Source organism: Schistocerca cancellata, chromosome 10 (assembly GCF_023864275.1).
Source record: "Schistocerca cancellata isolate TAMUIC-IGC-003103 chromosome 10, iqSchCanc2.1, whole genome shotgun sequence".
Lineage (NCBI taxonomy): Eukaryota > Metazoa > Arthropoda > Insecta > Orthoptera > Acrididae > Schistocerca > Schistocerca cancellata.
The window spans coordinates 180,754,958-180,777,783 of NC_064635.1; the positions used below are offsets into that span (position 1 = coordinate 180,754,958).

General features: G+C 43.7%; 1 protein-coding gene and 1 non-coding gene across 3 annotated transcripts in view; one reads left to right on the forward strand and one right to left on the reverse strand.

Annotated features, from left to right (window-relative positions):
• Positions 1-15,883, forward strand: part of LOC126106557 (dihydropyrimidinase-like) — a 99,137-nt gene extending 83,254 nt beyond the window's left edge. Inside the window, exons 11-12 of one of the 2 annotated variants that reach the window (XM_049912894.1) lie at positions 2,953-3,105; positions 15,469-15,883. In XM_049912894.1, the coding sequence (XP_049768851.1) occupies positions 2,953-3,105; positions 15,469-15,492 (177 nt within the window). In that variant the 3' untranslated portion in view covers positions 15,493-15,883. The remainder of the gene's footprint in view (positions 1-2,952; positions 3,106-15,468) is intronic. The other variant, XM_049912895.1, reaches the window with a different exon arrangement.
• Trnat-ugu (transfer RNA threonine (anticodon UGU)) lies at positions 5,055-5,128 on the reverse strand. The gene has a single exon. It is a non-coding gene; the product is annotated as a tRNA-Thr (tRNA).
• Positions 15,884-22,826: the final 6,943 nt, after the last annotated feature.

A 22,826-nucleotide genomic window follows, 5' to 3' on the forward strand; every position in this document is an offset into this window, starting at 1 on the left:
ATGGGTGTTTCTACTGCCTGGCCCGGGTTCCCGGGTTCGATTCCCGGCGGTGTCAGGGATTTTCTCTGCCTCGTGATGACTGGTGTTGTGTGATGTCCTTAGGTTAGTTAGGTTTAAGTAGTTCTAAGTTCTAGGGGACTGATGACCTCAGCAGTTAAGTCCCATAGTGCTCAGAGCCATTCTACTGCCTGTGTTTCTGTTTCCAAACCCTACCTCGGCCAGCAAGGCCGCCGGACCTCTCCCCAATGCGAACGTTTGGAGCATTACGGGTAGCGCCCTCCAACCAGCTCTGCATTCTGACGGTCTAACGCACCACTCGGACAGAATTTGGCACTATAGCCCTCAAAAGGAGATCCAACAACTCTGTCAATTAATGCTAATCCGAATAACTCCTTGCATTAGAGCCGGAGATGTACCAATGCGTTACAAACTTGCTCAATTTGTGAAGCTCTTTCTCTTAAATAAATCATCCAATTGTTCTGAAATTGTAATAATTTATTTGTGCGTACATTTACCGGTTGATCAAAGAGTCAGTATAAATTTGGAAACTTAATAAACCACGGAATAATGTAGATAGAGAGGTAAAAATTGACACACATGCTTGGTATGACATGGGGTTTTATTACAACAAAAAAAAACACCCCATATTGCTAGACGCGTGAAAGACCTCTTGCGCGCGCGTTTGGTGATGATCGTGTGCTCAGCCGCCACTTTCGTCATGCTTGGCCTCCCAGGTCCCCAGACCTCAGTCCGTGCGATTATTGGCTTTGGGGTTACCTGAAGTCGCAAGTGTATCGAGATCGACCGACATCTCTAGGGATGCTGAAAGCCAACATCCGACGCCAATGGCTCACCATAACTCCGGACATGCTTTACAGTGCTGTTCACAACATTATTCCTCGACTACAGCTATTGTTGAGGAATGATGGTGGACGTATTGAGCATTTCCTGTCAAGAACATAATCTTTGTTTTGGATTACTTTGTTATGCTAATTATTGCTTTTCTGATCAGATGAAGCGCCATCTGTCGGAAATTTTTTGAACGTTTGTATTTTTTTTGTTCTTATGAAACCCCATGTCATTCCAAGCATGTGTGTCAATTTGTACCTCTCTATCTACATTAACCGTGATTTATTCAGTTTTCAAATTTATACTGACTTTTTGATCACCCATTATATCACATCCACCGATTTCCGTCCCATTCGGATAATTCGTTCGTGGTGGGTGGTTTTTATTCATCTACATCTACATGGAGACTCTGCAAATCATATTTAAGGGCTTGGCAGAGGGTTCATCCAACCACCTTCACAATTTTCTGTTATACCTATCTAGTATACCGCGCGGAGACAATGAACACCTATATCTTTCCGTACGACCTCTGATTTTCCTTATTTTATCGTGGTGATCGTTTCTCCCCATGTGGGTCGGTGTCAACAAAATATTTTCGCATTCGGAGGAGAAAGTTGATGATTGGAATGTCGTGAGAAGATTCCGTCGCAACGAAAAACGCCTTTCTTTTAATGATGTCCAGCCCAAATCCTGTATCATATCTGTGACACTCTCCCATATTTCGCGATACTACAAAACGTGCTGCCCTTCTTTGAAGTTCTTCGATGTATTCCGTCAGTCCTATGTGGTAAGGATCCCACACCGCGCAGCAGTATTCTAAAAGAGGACAGACAAGAGTAGTGTAGGCAGTCTCCTTAGTAGGTCTGTTACATTTTCTAAGTGTCCTGCCAATACAACACAGTCTTTGGTTAGCCTTCCCCACAACATTTTCTGTGTGTTCCTTCCAATTTAAGTTTTTCGTAATTGTAATACCTAGGCATTTAGTTGAATTTACGGCTTTTAGATTAGACCGAAGTTTAGCAAGTTCCTTTTAGCACTCATGTGGATGTCCTCATACTTTTCGTTATTTAGGGTCAACTGCCACTTTTCGTACCATTTAGATATCTTTCCTAGGTTGTTTTTCAGTTTGTTTTGATCTTCTGGTGACTTTCTTAGTCGATAAACGACAGCGTCATCTGCAAACAACGGAAGGCAGCTGATCAGATTGTCTCCCAAATCGTTTATATAGGTAAGGAACAGCAAAGGGCTTGTAACAGTACCTTGGGGAACGGCAGAAGTCACTTCTGTTTTACTCGATGACTTTCCGTCAGTTACTACGAACTGTGACTTCTCTGACAGGAAATCACAAATCCAGCCACATAGCTGAGACGATATTCCATAAGCACGGAATTTCACTACGAGCTGCTTGTGTGGTACAGTGTCAAAAGCCTTCCAGAAATCCAGAAATACGGAATCGATCTGAAATGCCTTATAAATAGCACTCTTCATGTAAATAAAGAGCTAGGTGAGTTTCACAGGAACGATGTTTTCTAAACCCATGTTGACTGTGTGTCAATAGACAGTTTTCTTCGAGGTAATTCATAATGTTTGAACACAACATATGTTCTAAAATCCTGCTGCATATCGACGTTAACGATATGGGCCTGTAATTTATTGGATTACTCCTACTACCTTTCTTTAATATTGATGTAACTTCTTAGATTGTATGCCTAAATATTGTTTACACAATAAAGACTTAACATTTCTTGAAAGAAGCATTTTCCTGTATGATGCTGTCCGTTATTTGAAACAGAAACTTTGTTTTTTGAGCTATTAGCTAATGTCTCCCACCTGTAAAGCCCTATCAAACAATGTCATACAAAAACTATGTCATACACTCCCATCTGTCAGTATGCCATGCTTCGCAAAGCAGAATGCAAAGGTAAATATGAAATGATGCTCCATATTCCTGTCGAAGGGCATGAAATTGTAAGAGACTTACCAGACTCCTTGTCCTTACACAGTTAATAAGAAACAGATATTTTGTGCACATTTTTATTACATTTAGTACTTTTGAGAGCGAAATCTCATTGACTGTGTTACTAAAAATAATAATATTTTCAGGGAATGGAATGTCATGGTGTTCCAGAATATGTAATAGTTAATGGGAGAGTGTGTGTTGATGCAGGTGTTTTGAAGGCTGTTCAAGGTTTTGGAAAATTTGTTCCAACACCAGTGTACTCAGAATATGTATATGAGAAGGTGAAACAAGCCAAAGTAAGTACTATTAATTTTATGTGACTGTGTGTATGAATATACTCCTCTTTTTTACCTTGCATTTATTGAAACTTGGATGCTAATGTATCAATATGTAGACCTTAAACTGCCCAGTGTGTGCACATACCTTTTGCACTGGTGATAAATGCAAATAATTTTGTAATTGTATAGCTTAATACCTTCTTTTGCAATTGGAATGAAAGTCTTATTAAAATCAGACGCGTTTCGCATCTTCAGTGACCCAACAATATGGTTTTTACAGTGACCACTGAAGATGCTCAAGGATAAAGCGAAACGCGTCTGGTCTTAACAAGACTGTCATTACAGCTGCAAAAGACGGTAATTAAAATACATAACATGTATATCTGAAATTGCGGAAAAAGGGGCGGGAAAACAGAGAAGACAACACGTATAATTTTTCAGTGTTTACTTATCCAATGGCGCAGCGTGAATTTCTGTCACCCGGTGCGAGACCTAAATTTGCTGCTGCCTATTTGTGCAATTATGCAAAAAGCAATAGAGGCTTTGACAATGCGTAGCCATATTAGGTTAATGCTTATCAATACGGAAGTTATAGGCCTAATTCATTATCCCTGCATAATTTTTTGGTGGCTTCCATGCTTTTCGTTACCCTGAACAAGTCGTTTGCAAAAACTATTTATATGACTTATTTGTGTGAATTGTCGGCAACAGCAAAGAAAAACATCATATATTTAAGACAGTTTCAACAAAGAAAGTAGACGTATTCATGCTATAAGAAGTTAATAATTCGTAACATCAGAATCTACAGGGAAACGGAATTTCATAGGCTCAATAAATTATGTTGTTCTGATTTAATTTTAGAGAGTACTTTCATGCATATTATGCCGAAAATAACTCCTTGTCAACAGGCAGTCAGTAGATATTTCGACTGTTCGTTACACGAGGTGCATCCAGTCTGCGTATGGAAAGACATGCCCCATTTTTCGGCTTACCACTAGCTTCAGGGTTGAATTCTGTTAAACCAGGCGCTGTTATATTCAGGAGAATCCAATTACACAGGGGCTTACCTTGACATACAAAATTTTCGTAATGTTAGAACGAAAATAATAGTAACGAACAGCCGCACCAGAAAGCAATGTCAAATATGACAGTGCTATCAGCAGGGAGGGAAGAACTAGTAACAGAGGAGGACGACGATGCTTACGCTGGAACAGAAGCCAGTCAATGAGTTACCGCAGCACTTGTTAGCTGAAACATTTAATCTAAAACTGACGTCCTCCAGACTAGAAATGTAGAGGTCTCAATAACAATCTAGAGCACAGGTAGACATCCAGCACGGTATGGGGAACAGATGGTAGATATTTTGCCAGTCCTGACGTTCGAGATGAGTGATTACGTATCAACTGAATCATGTCGTTATCTTTCGGTGCCCATAGACATCCTGTGACATCAAGAAGGCACGTTTTCTTAGAGCAATATGCGGCCGTGCATTGTCGTAGAGGAAACAGATAATTAAAGGTTTTCAGTGGAGAAACTAGACACACGTATAGCTATCACTAAAATCTGTCACATAATAGTTGTGACGGAATATCCTTGTCCAACAATTTGAATTGAAACTTTAAATACGTCTAGAACTGTCGATTGAAATTCACTGAACGTTTCGTTTAGCGATCGTGATGTACACTCATGTTCAGAAAAACAGAACACCTTCAACGACATGGGATAGGATGTTCATATTCACATGTACAGGTACATGTACGTTATCAGCATTTCACTCATTTTAGTTCAACATGTGTTCTGTTGCCTACCATGGTTCCTGATAACCTTTCCCATGCGTGACGCCATGTACACGCATAAGGCGCGAATGGCGTTCTGTGGTACAACCACCCATAAATGATGATTAACTGAAACCCTCAGCTGCCGACAGATGTTGTTGATATACCTCGATGTGGACAGCTGAAAATGTGTGCCCCGACCGGGACTCGAACCCGGGATCTCCTGCTTACATAGCAGACGCTCTATCCATCTGAGCCACCGAGGACACAGATGAATAGCGCGACTGCAGAGACTTATCCCTTGCACGCTTCCCATGAGACTTACATTCCCAACTGTCCACAATTCTACATATGTATTGTACTTTATAGACATTTGCCCAACCACTCATTACTCGCGCACGCTTTGGCGATTCCCATAAGAGTTTGGGCAACCTGTGCACATTCGCACAGACGAAGGTCAATGGCTGGGTAGCCTTTAACTAAATATATACAGTAACTGTTCTCGAAAGAACAGATCCTGCTGATGACCATGCAGCTTTTCCCTGGAATAAATGATGACTAACTGAAACCCTCAGCTGCCGACAGGTGTTGTTGATACACCTCGATGTGGACAGCTGAAAATGTGTGCCCCGACCGGGACTCGAACCCGGGATCTCCTGCTTACATGGCAGTTGGGAATGTGGGTCTCACGGGAAGCATGCAAGGAATAAGTCCGTGCAGTCGCGCTATTCATCTGTGTCCTCGGTGGCTCAGATGGATAGAGCGTCTGCCATGTAAGCAGGAGATCCCGGGTTCGAGTCCAGGTCGGGGCACACATTTTCAGCTGTCCACATCGAGGTATATCAACAACACCTGTCGGCAGCTGAGGGTTTCAGTTAGTCATAATTTATTCCAGGGAAAAGCTGTACGGTCATCAGCAGGATCTGTTCTTTCGAAAACAGTTACTGTCTTCATATATAACCACCCACGCTGCGTTCATCTTGTTCCAAAGTTCATCTGTGGTGGCTGGCATTGGATCACAGCGCTTCAGTTGTCGTATCACCACATCCCGTACTTTTTCGATTGGCGACATGTCTAGTGATCTGGCGTACCAGGGCAAAAGGTAGACATCCGGTGACGTCAAGAAGTCACGTGCTCTTGGAGCGATGTGCGGTCGTGCATTGTCTTGCTGAAAAATGGCGTGTGGGGTGTTTGTAGAAAGGGTATGGCTACGGTTCGCAGAATGTCATTCACTGGTCACAGTGCGCTGGACACGCACCAGATGTGATTCGTGGTTGTACCACATAGCACCACACACCATAAGGCCTTGAGCTGGCGCTGTATGTCTTGTGTAAATACAATCACTGTGTTGGCGCTCCCCCTGTCTTCGGCGAACCAAAATGCGACGTGTTCCAACATTTCTACGGAGTTTTTCCATCCGTCTGTAAAGAATTCGCGTTAGTATTTTGCAGTTGTCATTCATTAAACTAATAGTTCGGTAATTTTCACATCTGTCAACACCTGCTTTCTTTGGGATTGGAATTATTATATTCTTCTTGAAGTCTGAGGGTATTTCGCCTGTCTCATACATCTTGCTCACTAGATGGTAGAGTTTTGTCAGGACTGGCTCTCCCAAAGCCGTCAGTATTTCTAATGGAATGTTGTCTACTCCCGGAGCCTTGTTTCGACTTAGGTCTTTGAGTGCTCTGTCAAACTATTCACGCAGTATCGTATCTCCCATTTCATCTTCATCTACATCTTCTTCCATTTCAATAATATTGTCCTCAAGTACATCGCCCTTGTATAGACCCTCTATATACTCCTTCCACCTTTCTGCTTTCCCTGCTTTGCTTTATACAGGTTTTCCATCTGAGCTCTTGATATTCATACAAGTGTCTCTCTTGTCTCCAAAGGTCACTTTAATTTTCATGTAGGCAGTATCTATCTTATCCCTAGTGAGATAAGCCTCTACATCCTTACATTTGTCGTCTAGCCATCCCAGCTTAGACATTTTGCACTTCCTGTCGAGCTCATTTTTTAGACGTTTGTATTCCTTTTTGCCTGCTTCATTTACTGCATTTTATATTTTCCCCTTTCATCAATTAAATTCAATATTTCTTCTGTTACCCAAGGATTTCTACTAGCCCTCGTCTTTTTACCTACTTCATCCTCGGCTGCCTTCACTACTTCATCCCTCAGAGCTACCCATTCTTCTTCTACTGTACTTCTTTCTCACATTCCTGTCCCTTATGCTCTCCCTGAAACTCTGTACAACCTCTGGTTTAGTCAGTTTATCCAGGTCCCATCTCCTTAAATTCCCACCTTTTTGCAGTTTCTTCAATTTTAATCTGCAGTTCATAACCAATAGATTGTGGTCAGAGTCTACATCTGCCCCTGGAAATGTCTTAAAATTTAAAACCTGGTTCCTAAATCTCTGTCTTACCATTATATAATCAATCTGATACCTTCTAGTATCTCCAGGATTCTTCCATGTATGCAATCTTCTTTTATGATTCTTTAACCAAGTGTTAGCTATGATTAGGTTATGCTCTGTGCAAAATTCTACCTCACGGCTTCCTCTTTCATTTCTTATCCCCAATCGATATTCACCTAGTATGTTTCCTTCTCTCCCTTTACCTACTCTCGAATTCCAGTCACCCATGACTATTAAATTTTCGTCTCCCTTCACTACCTGAATAATTTCTTTTATCTCATCATACATTTCATCAATTTCTTAATCATCTGCCGAGCTAGTTGGCATATAGACTTGTACTGCTGTAGTAGGCGTGGGCTTCGTGTTTATCTTGGCCACAATAATGCATTCACTATGCTGTTCGTAGTAGCTTACCCGCACGCCTATTTTTTATTCATTATTAAACCTACTCCTAAACCTACCTAAACAAGCAGAATATAGATTCCTCAGTAAACACTATCTGATGCCATCCCTCTTCCCAGTGACGTCGTTCTATACACCATTGCCGTCTAGCACGTTTCTGCACATTCGCCAAACGTAGGCGGAGAAGTGGACGACGCGCAAATAACACATGCTGTAATCAACGGGTCGTACCGTCACCCCTGACAGTGTACGATTTGCTACACTGCTCCATTGCTGCGTCAGAGCGGAGGAGGACGCAGATCTGGCCTTCGTCGCCATTCGGCTGACGTGTCGATCTTCTCGGGGGGGTGGTCCCTTATGGATCCATCACATCCTCTGATGCCAATAACGCGCCCTCTTCCAAACTAATTGATTTGATGGTACGGTTTGCGTATACGTCTGCGAGGCATCCTACACGTCTGCTCAAGACGCACTGACTCATTATTTTCGGATTATAGCGACAACGAGAGCACCAGACACAGTTTACTCGAAGGCAGTGTTACGCCGCGATATCCGTGTTGCCCTTGAACCCACGAGACGACATGGTTCAAATGCTAATTATTTCTGCAGAATATACTAATGTTCACTCATGCCCATAAATTAAGGATAATGCTGATACATGGTGAAACAACGCTCTGGTGGGCGGTTTGCGGGTTTCAGTCACCTCGGGGTATGACCATGCGGTGCATTTGACCTGCGGTCGTCGCACGGTGGCGCTGGCAACAGTCCACATACACAGAGATGTGTTGGTGCATGTCAGAGTACGGTGCAGCGAGTAAGTGTGCAGACGTTTTCAGACGTGCTATGGTGACTGCGTGTTGAAAATGGCTCAAAGAACACATATTGATGACGTTATGAGGAGTAGAATACAGGGCGACTGGAGGCTGGTCGAACACAGCAGGTCGTAGCACGGGCCCTCCGTGTGCCACAAAGTGTGATCTCAAGATTATGGCAACGATTCCAGCAGACAGGAAACGTGTCCACGCGCTACAGTACGGGACGTCTACAGTGTACAACACCACAAGAAGACCCTTACAGCAGCCACTGGAACAGTTGTCTGCAGACACACAGTCTACAGACGACTGAACAGACATGGTTTATTCGCCCTGCAAGGTGCATTCCACTGACCCCTGGTCACAGGAGAGCCCGTAAAGCCTGGTGTCAAGAACACAGTACATGGTCATTGGAACAGTGGTCCCAGGTCATGTTTACAGATGAGTTCATCTATAGTCTGAACAGTGATTCTAGCCGGGTTTGCATCTGGCATGAACCTGGAACCAGATACCAACCCATTAATGTCCTTGGAAGGGACCTGTATAGAGGTCGTGGTTTGATGGTGTGGGGTGGGATTGTGACTGATGCACGTACACCCCTGCATGCCTTGACAGAGGAACTGTACCAGGTCAGGTATACCGGGACGTCATTTTGCACCAGTATGTCTGCGTTCTCAGGGGTGCGTGGGTCCCTCCTTCCATCTGAGGGATGATAACACACGGCCCCACCGAGCTGCCATCGTGGGGGAGTACCTTGAAACAGAAGATATCAGGCGAATGGAGTGGCCTGCCTGTTCTCCACACCTAAACCCCATCGAGCACGTCTGGGATGCTCTCGGTCGACCCTATCGCTGCACGTCTTCAAACGCCTACGACACTTCAGGAGCTCCGACAGGCACTGGTGCAAGAATGGGAGGCTATACCTCAGCTGCTTGACCATCTGATCCAGAGTATGCCAACCCGTTGAACGGCCTGTGTACGTGTGCATGGTGATCATATCCCATATTGATGACGGGGTACACGCGCAGGAAACAGAGGCGTTTTGTAGCACATGTGTTTCGGGATGGTTCTCTCAGCTTATTACCAATACCGTGGACTTACAGATCTGCGTCGTGTGTGTTCCCTATGTGCCTATGCTGTTGGTGCCAGTTTTATGTAGTGCCACGTTTCTGCACGTTTCACTTCCATACATGGCTACACTCTATACAAATACTTTCAGAAACAACTTCCTTACACTTAAGTCTATACTCCCTCTTAACAAATTTCTCTTCTTCAGAAACGCTTTCCTTGCCAGTGCCGGTCTATATTTTATATCCTCTCTACTTCAACCATCATCAGTTATTTTGCTCCCCAAATAGCAAAACTCCTTTGCTACTTTAAGTGTCTCATTTCCTAATCTGATTCCCTCGGCATCGCCCGACTTAATTCGACTACATTCCATTATCCTCGTTTTGCTTTTGTTGATGTTCATCTTATACCCTCCTTTCAAGACACTGTTCATTCCGTTCAACTGCTCTTCCAAGTCCTTTGCTGTCTCTGACAGAATTACAATGTCATCGGTGAACCTCAAAGTTTTTATTTCTTCTCCAAAGATTTTAATACCGACTCTGAATTTTTCCTTTGGTTCCTTTACTGCTTGCTCAATATACAGATTGAATAAAATCGGGGATGGACTACAAACCTGTCTCACTCCCTTCCCAACCACTGCTTCCCTTTCATGCCCCTCGACTCAAATAACTGCGATCTGGTTTCTGTACAAACTGTAAATAGCATTTCGCTCCCTGTATTTTACCCCTGCCACCTTCAGAATTTGAGAGTATTCCAGTCAACATTTTGAAAAGCTTTCTCTAAGTGTACTAATGCTAGAAACGTAGGTTTGCCTTTCCTTAATCTTTCTTCTAAGATAAGTCGTAGGTTCAGTATTGCCTCACGTGTACCAACATTTCTACGGATTCCAAACTGATCTTCCCCGAGGTCGACTTCCACCAGTTTTTCCATTCGTCTGTAAAGAATTCGCGTTAGTATTTTGCAGCTGTGACATATTAAACCGATAGTTCGGTAATTTTCACATCTGTCAACACCTGCTTTCTTTGGGATTGGAATTATTATATTCTGCTTGAAGTCTGAGGGTATTTCGCCTGTCTCATATATCTTGCTCAGCAGATGGCAGAGTTTTGTTAGGCCTGTCTCTCCCAAGGCTGTCAGTATTTCTAATGGAATGTTGTCTACTCCCAGGGCCTTGTTTCGACTAAGATCTTTCAGTGCTCTGTCAAACTCTTCACGCAGTATCGTATCTCCCATTTCATCTGTGGTGTCACCGCCAGACACCACACTTGCTAGGTTGCGGTTCGTGAGTATACGTCGGACCCGCGTGTCGCCACTATCAGTGGTTGCAGACCGAGCGCCGCCAGACGGCAGGTCTAGTCTAGAGAGACTCCCTAGCACTCGCCCCAGTTGTACAGCCGACTTTGCTAGCGATGGTTCACTGACTACAGACGCTCTCAATTGCTGAGACGACAGTTTAGCATAGCCTTCAGCTACGCCATTTGCTACGACCTATCAAGCCGCCGTATTCAGTTACTACAAGAACTATCTTCAAGAATGTATGTTGAACAGATAAAATTGTGACTCATGTACCGTCAAGAGCGACGTTCATCATAAATGGATTAAAGTTAAGTATCAAAGTAATTACGTCCGCTTTCTGAATTCTCATTCCTTGTCATGTTCCAGACCTCTCGTCAGTATAGTTCTTCCCTCCTCACGCCAGCCTGCGTGAGCTAAAACGCGTGCATTTCGGCCTCCACTGATAACACGGTGTTGGCTCTTCTTCCAACACAAAGTCTTCTTCATTCTCTTCCATTTCCATAATATTGTCCTCAAGTACGTCGCCCTTGATAGACCCTCTATATACTCCTTCCACCTTTCTGCTTTCCCTGCTTTGCTTTGAGCTCTTGATATTCATAAAAGTGGCTCTCTTGTCTCCAAAGGTCTCTTCAATTTTCCTGTAGGCAGTATCTGTCTTACCCCTAGTGAGATATGCCTCTACATCCTTACATTTGTCCTCTAGCCAACCCTGCTTAGACATTTTGCACTTCCTTTTTGCCTGCTTAATTTACTGCATTTTTATATTTTCTCCTTTCATCAATTAAATTAAATACTTCGTCTGTTACCTATGGATGCTGGGTGCGTTAGATTGTAAAAATCCCGAGATAGTTACAGGGCTCTGCCAATCATCCTCCAAACATTCTCAACCGGACAAAACATTTGGCAACCTTTCTGGGCAACGCAGGGTTTGACACAGACGAAGACAAGCAGTAGAGACGCTCGTCGCGTGCGGGTGGGCGGTATCTTGCCGAAATGTAAGTCCAGGATGGCTTGCCATGAAGGGCGACAAAACAGGGCGCAGAGTATCGTCGATCTACAGCTGTGCTGTGAGAGTGCTGCGGATGACAACCAAAGGGGTCCTGCTATGAAACAAAATGGCACCCCAGACTGTCACTCCTGGGTGTCGTGCCCTGTGGTGGGTGGCAGCAGGGCCAGTGTCCCACTGCTGTCCGAGGTATCCCCACACTCGTCTTTGGCCAGGAATTTCATTGACTGGACTACAGGGTGAAAAGCATTTAAACCGACAAACTCTGGGAGGCTGTAGGGGACATCGAAACAAATATTTTTCCCTAATGTCATTTTTTCCTATGGGGATTATTTAAACCAGCGAAGGCCGTTTTACGCTCTTCAGTTGTTGGAGGCCGTATTACGCTCTTCAGGTGTAGGTAACTGTTGCCCATCAGTGTAGTAGTGCACTGTCTCTGTTTACTAATGGAGCGATACACCTGGAGTGAATACACTGATATGGTTGGTGTGTACTACGTAGCGCACCACAACGGACGAGCTGCACAGCGGGTTTATCAACAACAGTATCCTAATCGCCGTATCCCGCATCATACGACCTTTGCTGCTGTGTACCAACGTCTGAGTGAGACCGGGTAATTTAGCAGATTACCTGGACAGGGACGCCGTCGCACGGTAAGAACGCTGCAGTTTGAGGAAGCTGTCATGCAGCATGTTGAGCAGGATCCTTCAATCAGCACTCGTGCAATTGCACGTAACATGGGAATGAATCAGACGAATCTAAGAACAGTCCTTGGAGAGCAATTGTTAATTCCATTTCACTTACAGCGTGTCCACAACCTGGAACCAGTTGATTGTCCACCCAGTTTTCGCAGTGGTACCTGGAACAGTGTGAAATGTGTCCTACATTTCCATCCGCTGTGTTCTTTATCGATGAAACAACGTTCGGGCTTGATGGAGTCTTCAACACGCACAATTCGCATGTTTGGAGTGAGGATAACCCACATGCCACAGTTACTAGCGCTCATCAAGTACGGTTCTTCGTCAATGTGTGGGTCGGTGTTGTTGGGGACTGTTTAATTGGGCCGTATCTGCTACCTAGGCCATTAAATGTCAGGCACTATTACAATTTTCTCGCCAGAGCATTGCCAGAATTGCTGGATGACGTCCCGCTACCTGCAAGACAACGCATGTGGATCCAACATGACGGGGCGCCGGCACATTTCAGTCCTCGTGTGCGTCGATTCCTGGACCGACGGTTCCCAGAAACGTGGATTGGCAGAGATGGTCCTGTACCGTGGCCTACTCGATCCCCAGATATGTCCCCTCTGGACTTTTTTGGTGTGGGGAGAGACGCGTAACCTTGTTTACGCAACTCCTGTTGCATCAGAAGACGATCTGCGTGCCCGGATAGTAGCAGCAGCGGGAACAGTTCAGGATACTCCTGGGCTTCTTGCCCGTGTCAGACAGAACATGATCCGACGGTGTAACCTTTGTTTACGTGTCAATGGAGGCGTTTTTCAAAATCTACTGTAGTTGAAATTGGGGTGTGTTAATGTGTTGTCTCGTGGTCATAAAAAAATTGAAAAGTATTTGTTGGTTTAATTAATTTTCCGCCAGAGAAATCTTCCTCTACCGGTTTAAATACTCCTCATAAGAAAAAATGACATTAGGGAAAAATATTTCTTTTGATGTCCCCTACAGATTCCCAGAGATTGTCGGTTTAAATACTTTCCACCCTGTAGAATTGTCTTCAGTGATAAGTCCCGATAACTAGATGAACATTACCCTTAGGGTTCAAGCAGCCTTAGTCTACTGTAAATAGGTTAAGGACAAACTCTATTTCCGGCGGCGGTGGCCGAGCGGTTCTAGGCACTTATCACAGGCTCGAATCCTGCCTCGAGCAGGTAGTAGTAAATTTTGATGTCCTTATGTTAGTTAGGTTTAAGTAGTTCCATGTTCTAGAGGACTGATGACCTCAGATGTTAAGTCGCGCGTTGCTCACAGCCAGCCATATTCTATTTTGAACAGCTTTCACTTGTGCAACTGCCTTGAAATTCTGAATAATACTTATGAAGTCCCAATGGTAATACAGTTACCTGATCTAATCACGATGCAGACAGGATTGTCCGGCTTGACCGCAAGCTGCCCTGCCTCTTCGCGTTTGTCCCACTTGCAGAGATGCCGCCCCACTCGTTGGCCACACCTTCATGCAACGCCACTCGTGTACTAATCACAAAGGTGTGTGTGTGTGTGTGTGTGTGTGTGTGTGTGTGTGTGTGTGTGTGTGTATGTGTATACATAATGTGTTATACATTTTTCTTCCTCATTATATCAGATAATGACCTCCGAAACTGAGTGCAATACTTAGCTATAAACATTGAATTACAGCACATTATAACTATTAACTGAACTAATTATTCTGTCATCGGTATTGTAACCTCCCAACAGTAAAAAAATATATAATTGTAGCATTAACATTCTGCGTAGCGTACCAACAGATAAATTCCGTTACCTACCAATAATACAATTGACTAATCTCTCAATAGAGTTGTGGCTCACTTATAACCTTTCAATAATTATCTAATTGTGAATCCAAACTGATAAATTTGGACGTCAGCAGTGCTGCGTCATGGCCCTGGAAGATCATTCTGAATAAATTGAAAATTCTTACCTCGGTCAAGTCGCTGGATAACGCGTATATATCTGTTCCTTTAAGAAATTTTTCTGGCACAGCCCACTGCAATGCTGGCCGATAGATTCGTCATGTATAAAAGGAAACAACTGATGTTTCTTTACAATAATCGTGATGACCATGTATTGGAGAGATTAGTAAATTCTTTAAATTGAGATGAATGATTGTCAAAAGTTAATTTTTATAAAAAAGATTATTATTAAGAGATTTCTTTTTAAAAGCATTTACATGGGACTTGATATAACAATAGTACATATGCGAGAGGCTGCTTTTACCTTATACTACAACGCTCCGCCATCGCTCCACACGACCGGCCCAGCCAACACGATACACCAGACAGCTAGCTGCTGCTACTACTACTACTACTACTACAACTGCTACACAGTTCCTACTGCTGACGACACTGCTCTCTGGTCTGAGACTCTCTTATAGCTTACATATCGCAGGCAGCGCGTGAGCAATCCATCGAAATTACATTTGCTCGAGTGCGCTGGCAACGAATTCCTTACTCATGGACCTCTTACAGTATTAAATATAGCTTTATAATGCATTATGCAAGTAACACTACAGAAATAAACGTCAGTGTAGATAACTTATGGAGGTGGTAATTGCAGCATAGCAGGGTGATCACTCCTGCTATATTGTAGTAGTAAATTGTGCGTAAAAAGAACGCAAACTGCACTGTGATTTGGAGTCTGTCAAATGTAGTTAAGAAAGGCAGGGATACAATACATGTAATAGCAGCCTTTTGATAAACTTGGATGATGAAGTGACCCCTCTATATAATCACAGCTTATAATGTGGTGTAAAGGAGTCATCCATAGGTTTTTTAAGTTAATGAACTCAGGACTAATGCATGCTTATCATCCGTACCGCTTAAGTTTTTCCATTATTTTCCAATGCTCAGTTTTTGATAAACACAAGAATTCCGTCAAGGTTATCATGTTACAGCGGAGCTAGACGACATCACAAAGAAGTTGTCTGTGCGAGAGAAGAGCCCCTCTGGCAGGTAGCCATCGGGTGGGTTTCGATAAAGCATCGCCTGGCAGCTCAAGTTCGGCTACGAGGTGCACCAGCGTCTGTCAGCTGCGACTGATAACCGTTCAGATACTTCATGTGAATAATTGTATGCCACTGCTTTTTAAAATTTTAAATTGTAAAGAGATGTTTTAGCTATATATAGTTCCAGCTGTGCTACAGAAGAAGGAAGTTAACTGCTGTAAGGGTACATTTCAATAGTGGCCATTTGAAGATAAGTTTAATATTGCTGGTTTTGTAATAAATGTTGTTAATAGTTTGTCCAAAAGTATTGTACCAATTAAAAGATCATTATTCTGACTTATGCAGAGAATCTACTTTTTTATTTCATCCTGGACTTTCCACTCTTTTATTTTAATTAGTGTAGAACCTTATATTCCACTTGGACTTGGAAGAGCAGTTGAACGGAATGGACAGTGTCTTGAAAGGAGGGTATAAGATGAACATCAACAAAAGAAAAACGAGGATAATGGAATGTAGTCGATTTAAGTCGGGTGATGCTGAGGGAATTAGGTTAGGAAATGAGACACTTAAAGTAGTAAAGGAGTTTTGCTATTTGGGGAGCAAAAAACTGATGATGGTGGAAGTAGAGAGGATATAAAATGTAGACTGGCAATGGCAAGGAAAGCGTTTCTGAAGAAGAGAAATTTGTTAACATCGAGTATACATTTAAGTGTCAGGAAGTCGTTTCTGAAAGTATTTGTGTGGAGTGTAGCCATGTATGGAAGTGAAACATGGACGATAAATAGTTTGGACAAGAAGAGAATAGAAGCTTTCGAAATGTGATGCTACAGAAGAATGCTGAAGATTAGATGGGTAGATCACATAACTAATGAGGAGGTATTGAATAGAATTGGGGGGGAAGAGGAGCTTGTGGCACAACTTGACTAGAAGAAGGGATCGGTTGGTAGGACACGTTCTGAGGCATCAAGGGATCACCAATTTGGTACCGGAGGGCAGTGTGGAGGGTAAAAATCGTAGAGGGAGACCAAGAGACGAATACACTAGCCATATTCAGAAGGATGTAGGCTGCAGTAGGTACTGGGAGATGAACAAGCTTGCACAGGATAGAGTAGCATGGAGAGCTGGCATCAAACCAGTCTCAGGACTGAAGACCACAACAACAACAACATTCCACTTTTGCGTGTGAAGCTGTTATAATTTCAGAACCTAAAAACATTGTTGCAGTACTCTTTAAGCACTGATTTTTCAATGCTAGTGAACAGTTCTTCTATCCAGAACTCAGAGATACTTTGAGAAAATGACCACACTCATGGCTCGGCAATACTCGTGAGTTTCCATGGCCAAGACAAGTATCAAACACAAGCCTTAATTTGACCTCATATAGCTGAGAGGTGAATGCTGGTTTATAAGGAAAACTGAATAATCCGTGCTCCAGCCGAGACTCGATCCCGCCACCTCTCGGTTTCCAGTCACATATTTACCGCTAGATAATTCATCCACAGATTTCGATGAATGAGTTTGTGAGTATCTAGATGTGACATATAGGACCGTATCTTTTGGCTGCACTGACTTATAGGCATCACTATTTACACCGCCAAGGGACAGCAGACCTTAGTATTTGACATAAATTTCAACTTGATAACCCTAGACATAGGACTATATGAAATGTAGTAAATCGAGAGCCAGGACAACAAGCCACGGAAGAGGATAACATCACAATACATTTAAATTGAAGAGCTATAATTATTAGCCACGGATAGCAGATGTTTTTAATATCAATGTATTAAATGTAATACAAATGTATGGGGCCAAATATTCCATGAGATGAGACAAAAGGCTTGGATGAGCAATTCAAAAACACGGATGCCTCACCCACTTCTCCTTCTGAAATTAAGATATATCAAAAATAAGAGCTCATCTGGATTTGATGGGGTTTAAGTGTATTACAGTCTTGCTCCCATATAATAAGCACAGTCTTTTCTGAAATATGCAAGGCAGCACTAACTCAGGACGCTTTTTCCAGAAAGACTGAAATATGCCTTCGTAAAACTCCTTTTCAGGAAAGGTTACTAGAGATATGTCAATAACTACTGACCCATTTCACTACTGACGTCATTTTCCAAATACCTGAAGTCATGTATTCCACAATACATATTCTCAGTAAGCCACACTTTTGATTACAGAAGAGTTGCTCAACTGGCAATGGATACTCACCAAATGTTACAGACAATAACATTTGGTATTTTCTGTGACTTTTTACGATGCTGGACTGTGTGAATCATAATATCTGCTGCATAAACTGAGGCTTAATGGGATTTATGGTATAGTTAAGCAATGATAAGCCCATATCTAACTAAAAGAATGCAGGAAATTATACTTAAGAAATCAGTCAATGTAAGCGGAGGAGATTCTTCTGAGAAATAGCTTATGAGGTTCCACACGGCTCGATCTCAGATCCACTATTCTTAGATATGTAAACGACCTTCTATTTAACACACAACATGCAGAATTAGTACTTCTTGCTGATGACACTCATTTTGTAATCAATGAAAAACACGCAGACAGCAACAGAAGAAATGGTACATAATGTTGTTAAAAGTATTATTTCGTGGTTTTCTGCGAATGATCTGACTCTCAGTTTCAAAAAGACACAACATATGCAGCTCTGCGCGTTTGGAGGTGGTACGCAAATGACAAGTGTAACTCGTGGCGGGGAAAAAACTACGGAGAAACATCAATGAAACGCCCAGCTTAACCTGCAGAACAGGACAGGTAGTTTACATTGTGGAAAGGGGCCAAAATAAGGGACTGTCAGTTACACTCGAACATACAACTTTATTATTTGATCAAACATTACAAGATCCGAAAAACAAATTTCTTTTAAACACACAACTTTAATCATTGGAACTTAATTACCGGCTGAAAGCCGGGATCACATAAAGATAGCTAGAACAATAGTGTCTCCCGCCAAGTAGAAGGGCCTGGTGAGAAATTTCGTCTGAAGCTATGCAGCCAACATTACATAACTGTCACGCGGTTTCTTCTTCAAGACAATTCTCAGCCGCATTTTGCAGGGGCGATAGAGATACTCCTGCATCGTTTTCAATCGGAAATGTTTGATTACTTACAAACCTTAAATACAGCCCGTAATTGTCTCCCTCTGAGTTTCACCTCTGCTCACATGAACCGCTGGCTATGGAGACAACATTGTGGCACAGACAACGAGCTGTAGGCCAGCGTAGAGAGTTTGCGGAAAGCACTGGCGGATGTATTCTACAACAAGGGTATTGGACAGTTGGTTTTAACGCTACGACAAACGTCTAAGTCGGATCGGCGACTATGGAGATAAGTAGCTGGAAGTTGTAGCTAACTGTTGCAAATAAAACAGTTTTGATTTTCACTGTAGTTTCCATTTCGTAACCTATCGTTCCTTACTTTCCGAATAGCCCTCGTATAAGCACAAATAGAATGAAACCAGCAAAATAAAATTATAAGAATTAAGTCCCTTGCTCAATTATATTAGTTTCTCAAGAATGACTTCAGGAAATTTTAAATTTAAATACTGAGAAGAGCAAGCACACCAAAATCTAAATACTGAAGCTTAATTTTCAACTTGCGACAATTATCGCCGAGCTTGCCAAGTATTCTTGCTAAACAGTAATAGAATAACGATTGGATTTACATTTGAAACGAGCACGACTGTAGCCGGAGACACTAATTTAAGGTAAAGGTTAATATACCGAAATTTGCAACAAACACTTCTTATTAGCAACATAATCACATTAAATATTCGTTATTTGCCGAGCAGTTAAGAGGCCCACCTTAGACAGACAGCTATTGAAATAAGGGGAACACTAACTCTACTACTTAATAACAAAGCAGGATGGTATGCGTGATCGGCAACACTCAAGACTAAGCACACTGCTAAACCACATTAAACCATTAAACACAATAATGTTAGTGAATGCTGTCGTTCTTACAGCACTGCGCAGTCCACAGATAGTAATGCCACTGACCCCATACAAACCAAACCGCCAGGAAGCAATTTAGTCCTTGTCATATTTTTCTTTTTTCGTTCCCCTTACCTACACATCTAAACCACGTGGCCGCCGCGGTATGCACATAAGAGAATTCGAAGCCTGCAAAATCAACCCGCAGCTCGATGGGCACGCATCAGTAACATTAGAGCCTATGTACAGATGAAAGCACTGGGACGGGATGCTGGGATGACTTGCAGTGGACGAGACAAATGGTTCAAATGGCTCTGAGGTCATCAGTCTCCTAGAACTACTTAAACCTAACTAACCTAACGACATCACACACATGCATGCCCGAGGCAGGACTCGAATCTGCGACAGTAGCGGTCACGCGGTTCCAGACCGAAGCGCCTAGAACCGCTCGGCCACACAGTCCGGTTGGACGAGACATTCCGTACTGGGTTGGAACAGAAGAAAGCAGCCTGTGGATACAAATGCTCTTTATTGTTTATTACTTACTACGCTACTGACCATTAAAATTGCTACACCACGAAGATGACGTGCTACAGACGCGAAATTTAACCGACAAGAAGAAGATGCTGTGATATGCAAATGATTAACGTTTCAGAGAATTCGCACAAGCTTCGCGCCGGTGGCGACACCTACAACGTGCTGGCATGAGGAAAGTTTCCAACCGATTTCACATACACAAACAGCCTGGTGAAACGTTGTTGTGATGCCTCGTGTAAGGAGGAGAAATGGTTACCATCACGTTTCCGACTTTGATGAAGGTCGGATTGTAGCCTATCGCGATTGCGGTTTATCGTATCGCGACATTGCTGCTCACATCGGTCGAGATCCAATGACTGTTAGCAGAACATGGAATCGGTGGGTTCAGGAGGGTAACACGGAACGCCGTGCTGGATCCCAACGGCCTCGTATCACTAGCAGTCGAGATGACAGGCATCTTATCCGCATGGCTGTAACAGATCGTGCAACCAGGTCTCGATCCCTGAGTCAACAGATGGGGACGTTTGCAAAACAACTACCATCTGTACGAACAGTTCGACGACGTTTGCATCAGCATAGACTATCAGCTCGGAGATCATAGCTGCGGTTAACGTTGACGCTGCATCACAGACAGGAGGGCCTGCGATGGTGTGCTCAACGACGACCCTGGGTGCACGGATGGCAAAACGTCATTTTTTTCGGGTGAATCCAGGTTCTGTTTACAGCATCGTGATGGTCGTATCCGTGTTCGGCAACATCGCGGTGAACGCACATCGGAAGCGTGTAAGCGTCATCGCCATACTGGCATATCACCCGGCGTGATGGTACTGGGTGCCATTGGTTACACGTCTCGGTCACCTCTTGTTCGCATTGACGGCACTTTGAACAGTAGACGTTACATTTCAGATGTGTTACGACCCTTGGCTCTACCCTTCATTCGATCCCTGCGAAACCCTACATTTCAGCAGGATAATGCACGATCGCATGTTGCAGGTTGCAGATCCTGTACGGGCCTTTCTGGATACAGAAAATGTTCGACTGTTGCCCTGGTAAGCACACTCTCCAGATCTCTCACCAATTGAAAACGTCTGGTCAATGGTGGCCGAGCAATTGGCTCGTCACAATACGCCAGTCACTACTCTTGATGAACTGTGGTATCGTGTTGAAGCTGCATGAGCAGCTGTACCTGTACACGCCATCCAAGCTCTGTTTGACTCAATGACCAGGAGTATCAAGGCCGTTATTACGGCCAGAGGTGGTTGTTCTGGATACTGATTTCTCAGGATCTATGCACCCAAATTGCGTGAAAATGTAATAACATGTCAGTTCTAGTATAATATATTTGTCCAACGAATACCCGTTGCCGGCCGGGGTGGCCGAGCGGTTCTAGGCGCTTCAATCTGGAACCGCGCGACCGCTACGGTCGCAGGTTTGAATCCTGCCTCGGGCATGGATATGTGTGATGTCCTTAGGTTAGTTAGGTTTAAGTAGTTCTAAGTTCTAGGGGACTGATGACCTCAGAAGTTGAGTCACATAGTGGAGCTATTTGAACCATTTTTGAAAACCCGTTTATCATCTGCATTTCTTCCTGGTGTAGCAGTTTTAATGGCCAGTAGTGTATCATTCAGTCTTCTTGGCGATTAGTGTTGGTAACTTGGATTTTCGATCTCAGAAATTATGGCAAATACGGCACCACAGCATCTGCCAGTGCAGATCCGTCGTCGCCAGCAGCACGTATCGAGAGTCTGCTGATGCTGCGTCAGACCCCGTGGACGTCCATAGCAGATCCGGCCGTGGCATCTGCTGTTGTACTGGGGAAGGCGGCCAAGAGATGGTAGGGCGATACAGAGCCCCGAACCCCACGCTGGAGGATGAAGGAGTACTAGTTGTTGCCTTCAGCCGCTGCAATTCATGGCTGGGGAGACCTTAACAGTTGATCAGAGAGATCACTTGCAGTAGAGGCAGACTGCAGGGCTGCCAAGAGCCTGGGCAGTCAGGCAGGCATCGAGGGTTCGAGGTCAAGTGACGATGTTGGCAGCTGCATCACGGGCACATTAGCATCAAGGCAGCACGCGTCTGGACCCCGGCGAGTAGACCGGAAGTGGCAGTGCAATGCAAGGTGACCAAGAGCGCAGGAAGGCAGTATTTGATGGTTCAAAATTCAGTGACTTTGTTGGCATGTTGTCATAGGTTGTTGTGTTCACGACAGCCTCCGACACAGTGTGGGCATCATAACTTACCCCAGTTGTCTGATTATGATTGTCCGGCCACAGAGGATATAAATACTGCTGCAGGAGGTAGAGATAGCACTGCTGCATTCTTCCATCTTGTGGAAGCTTCTCAAAGGGAGGCCAGTCTTCTAGGACTCGGTCATTGCAAGGGAAGCATTGGGATGGTAAACTTCACTTTCAGTGTCACTGTTCCTTTTCCATACATACATTTTTATCACTGTTTGATTTGTCTCTGGCTCAGATACAGGCTCTGTGCACTGTCCTATGTCACTCAGTCCTTCGTTGGTGCTGATATTACTGATATGAATCTGTAGGTTGAAGAATGGTAGGGATGGAATGTAGGGAACTGTGCGCTTGGTGACGATGTTCTGTAGGACAAATGGTCGAAATGGCTCTAAGCACTATGGGACTTAACATCTGAGGTCATCAGTCCCCTAGACTTAGAACTACTTAAAACTAACTAACCAAAGGACATCACACACATCCATGACTGAGGCAGGATTCGAACCTGCGACCGAAGCAGCAGCGCGGTCCCAGACTCAAGCGCCTAGAACCACTCGGCCTCTGTGGGAAA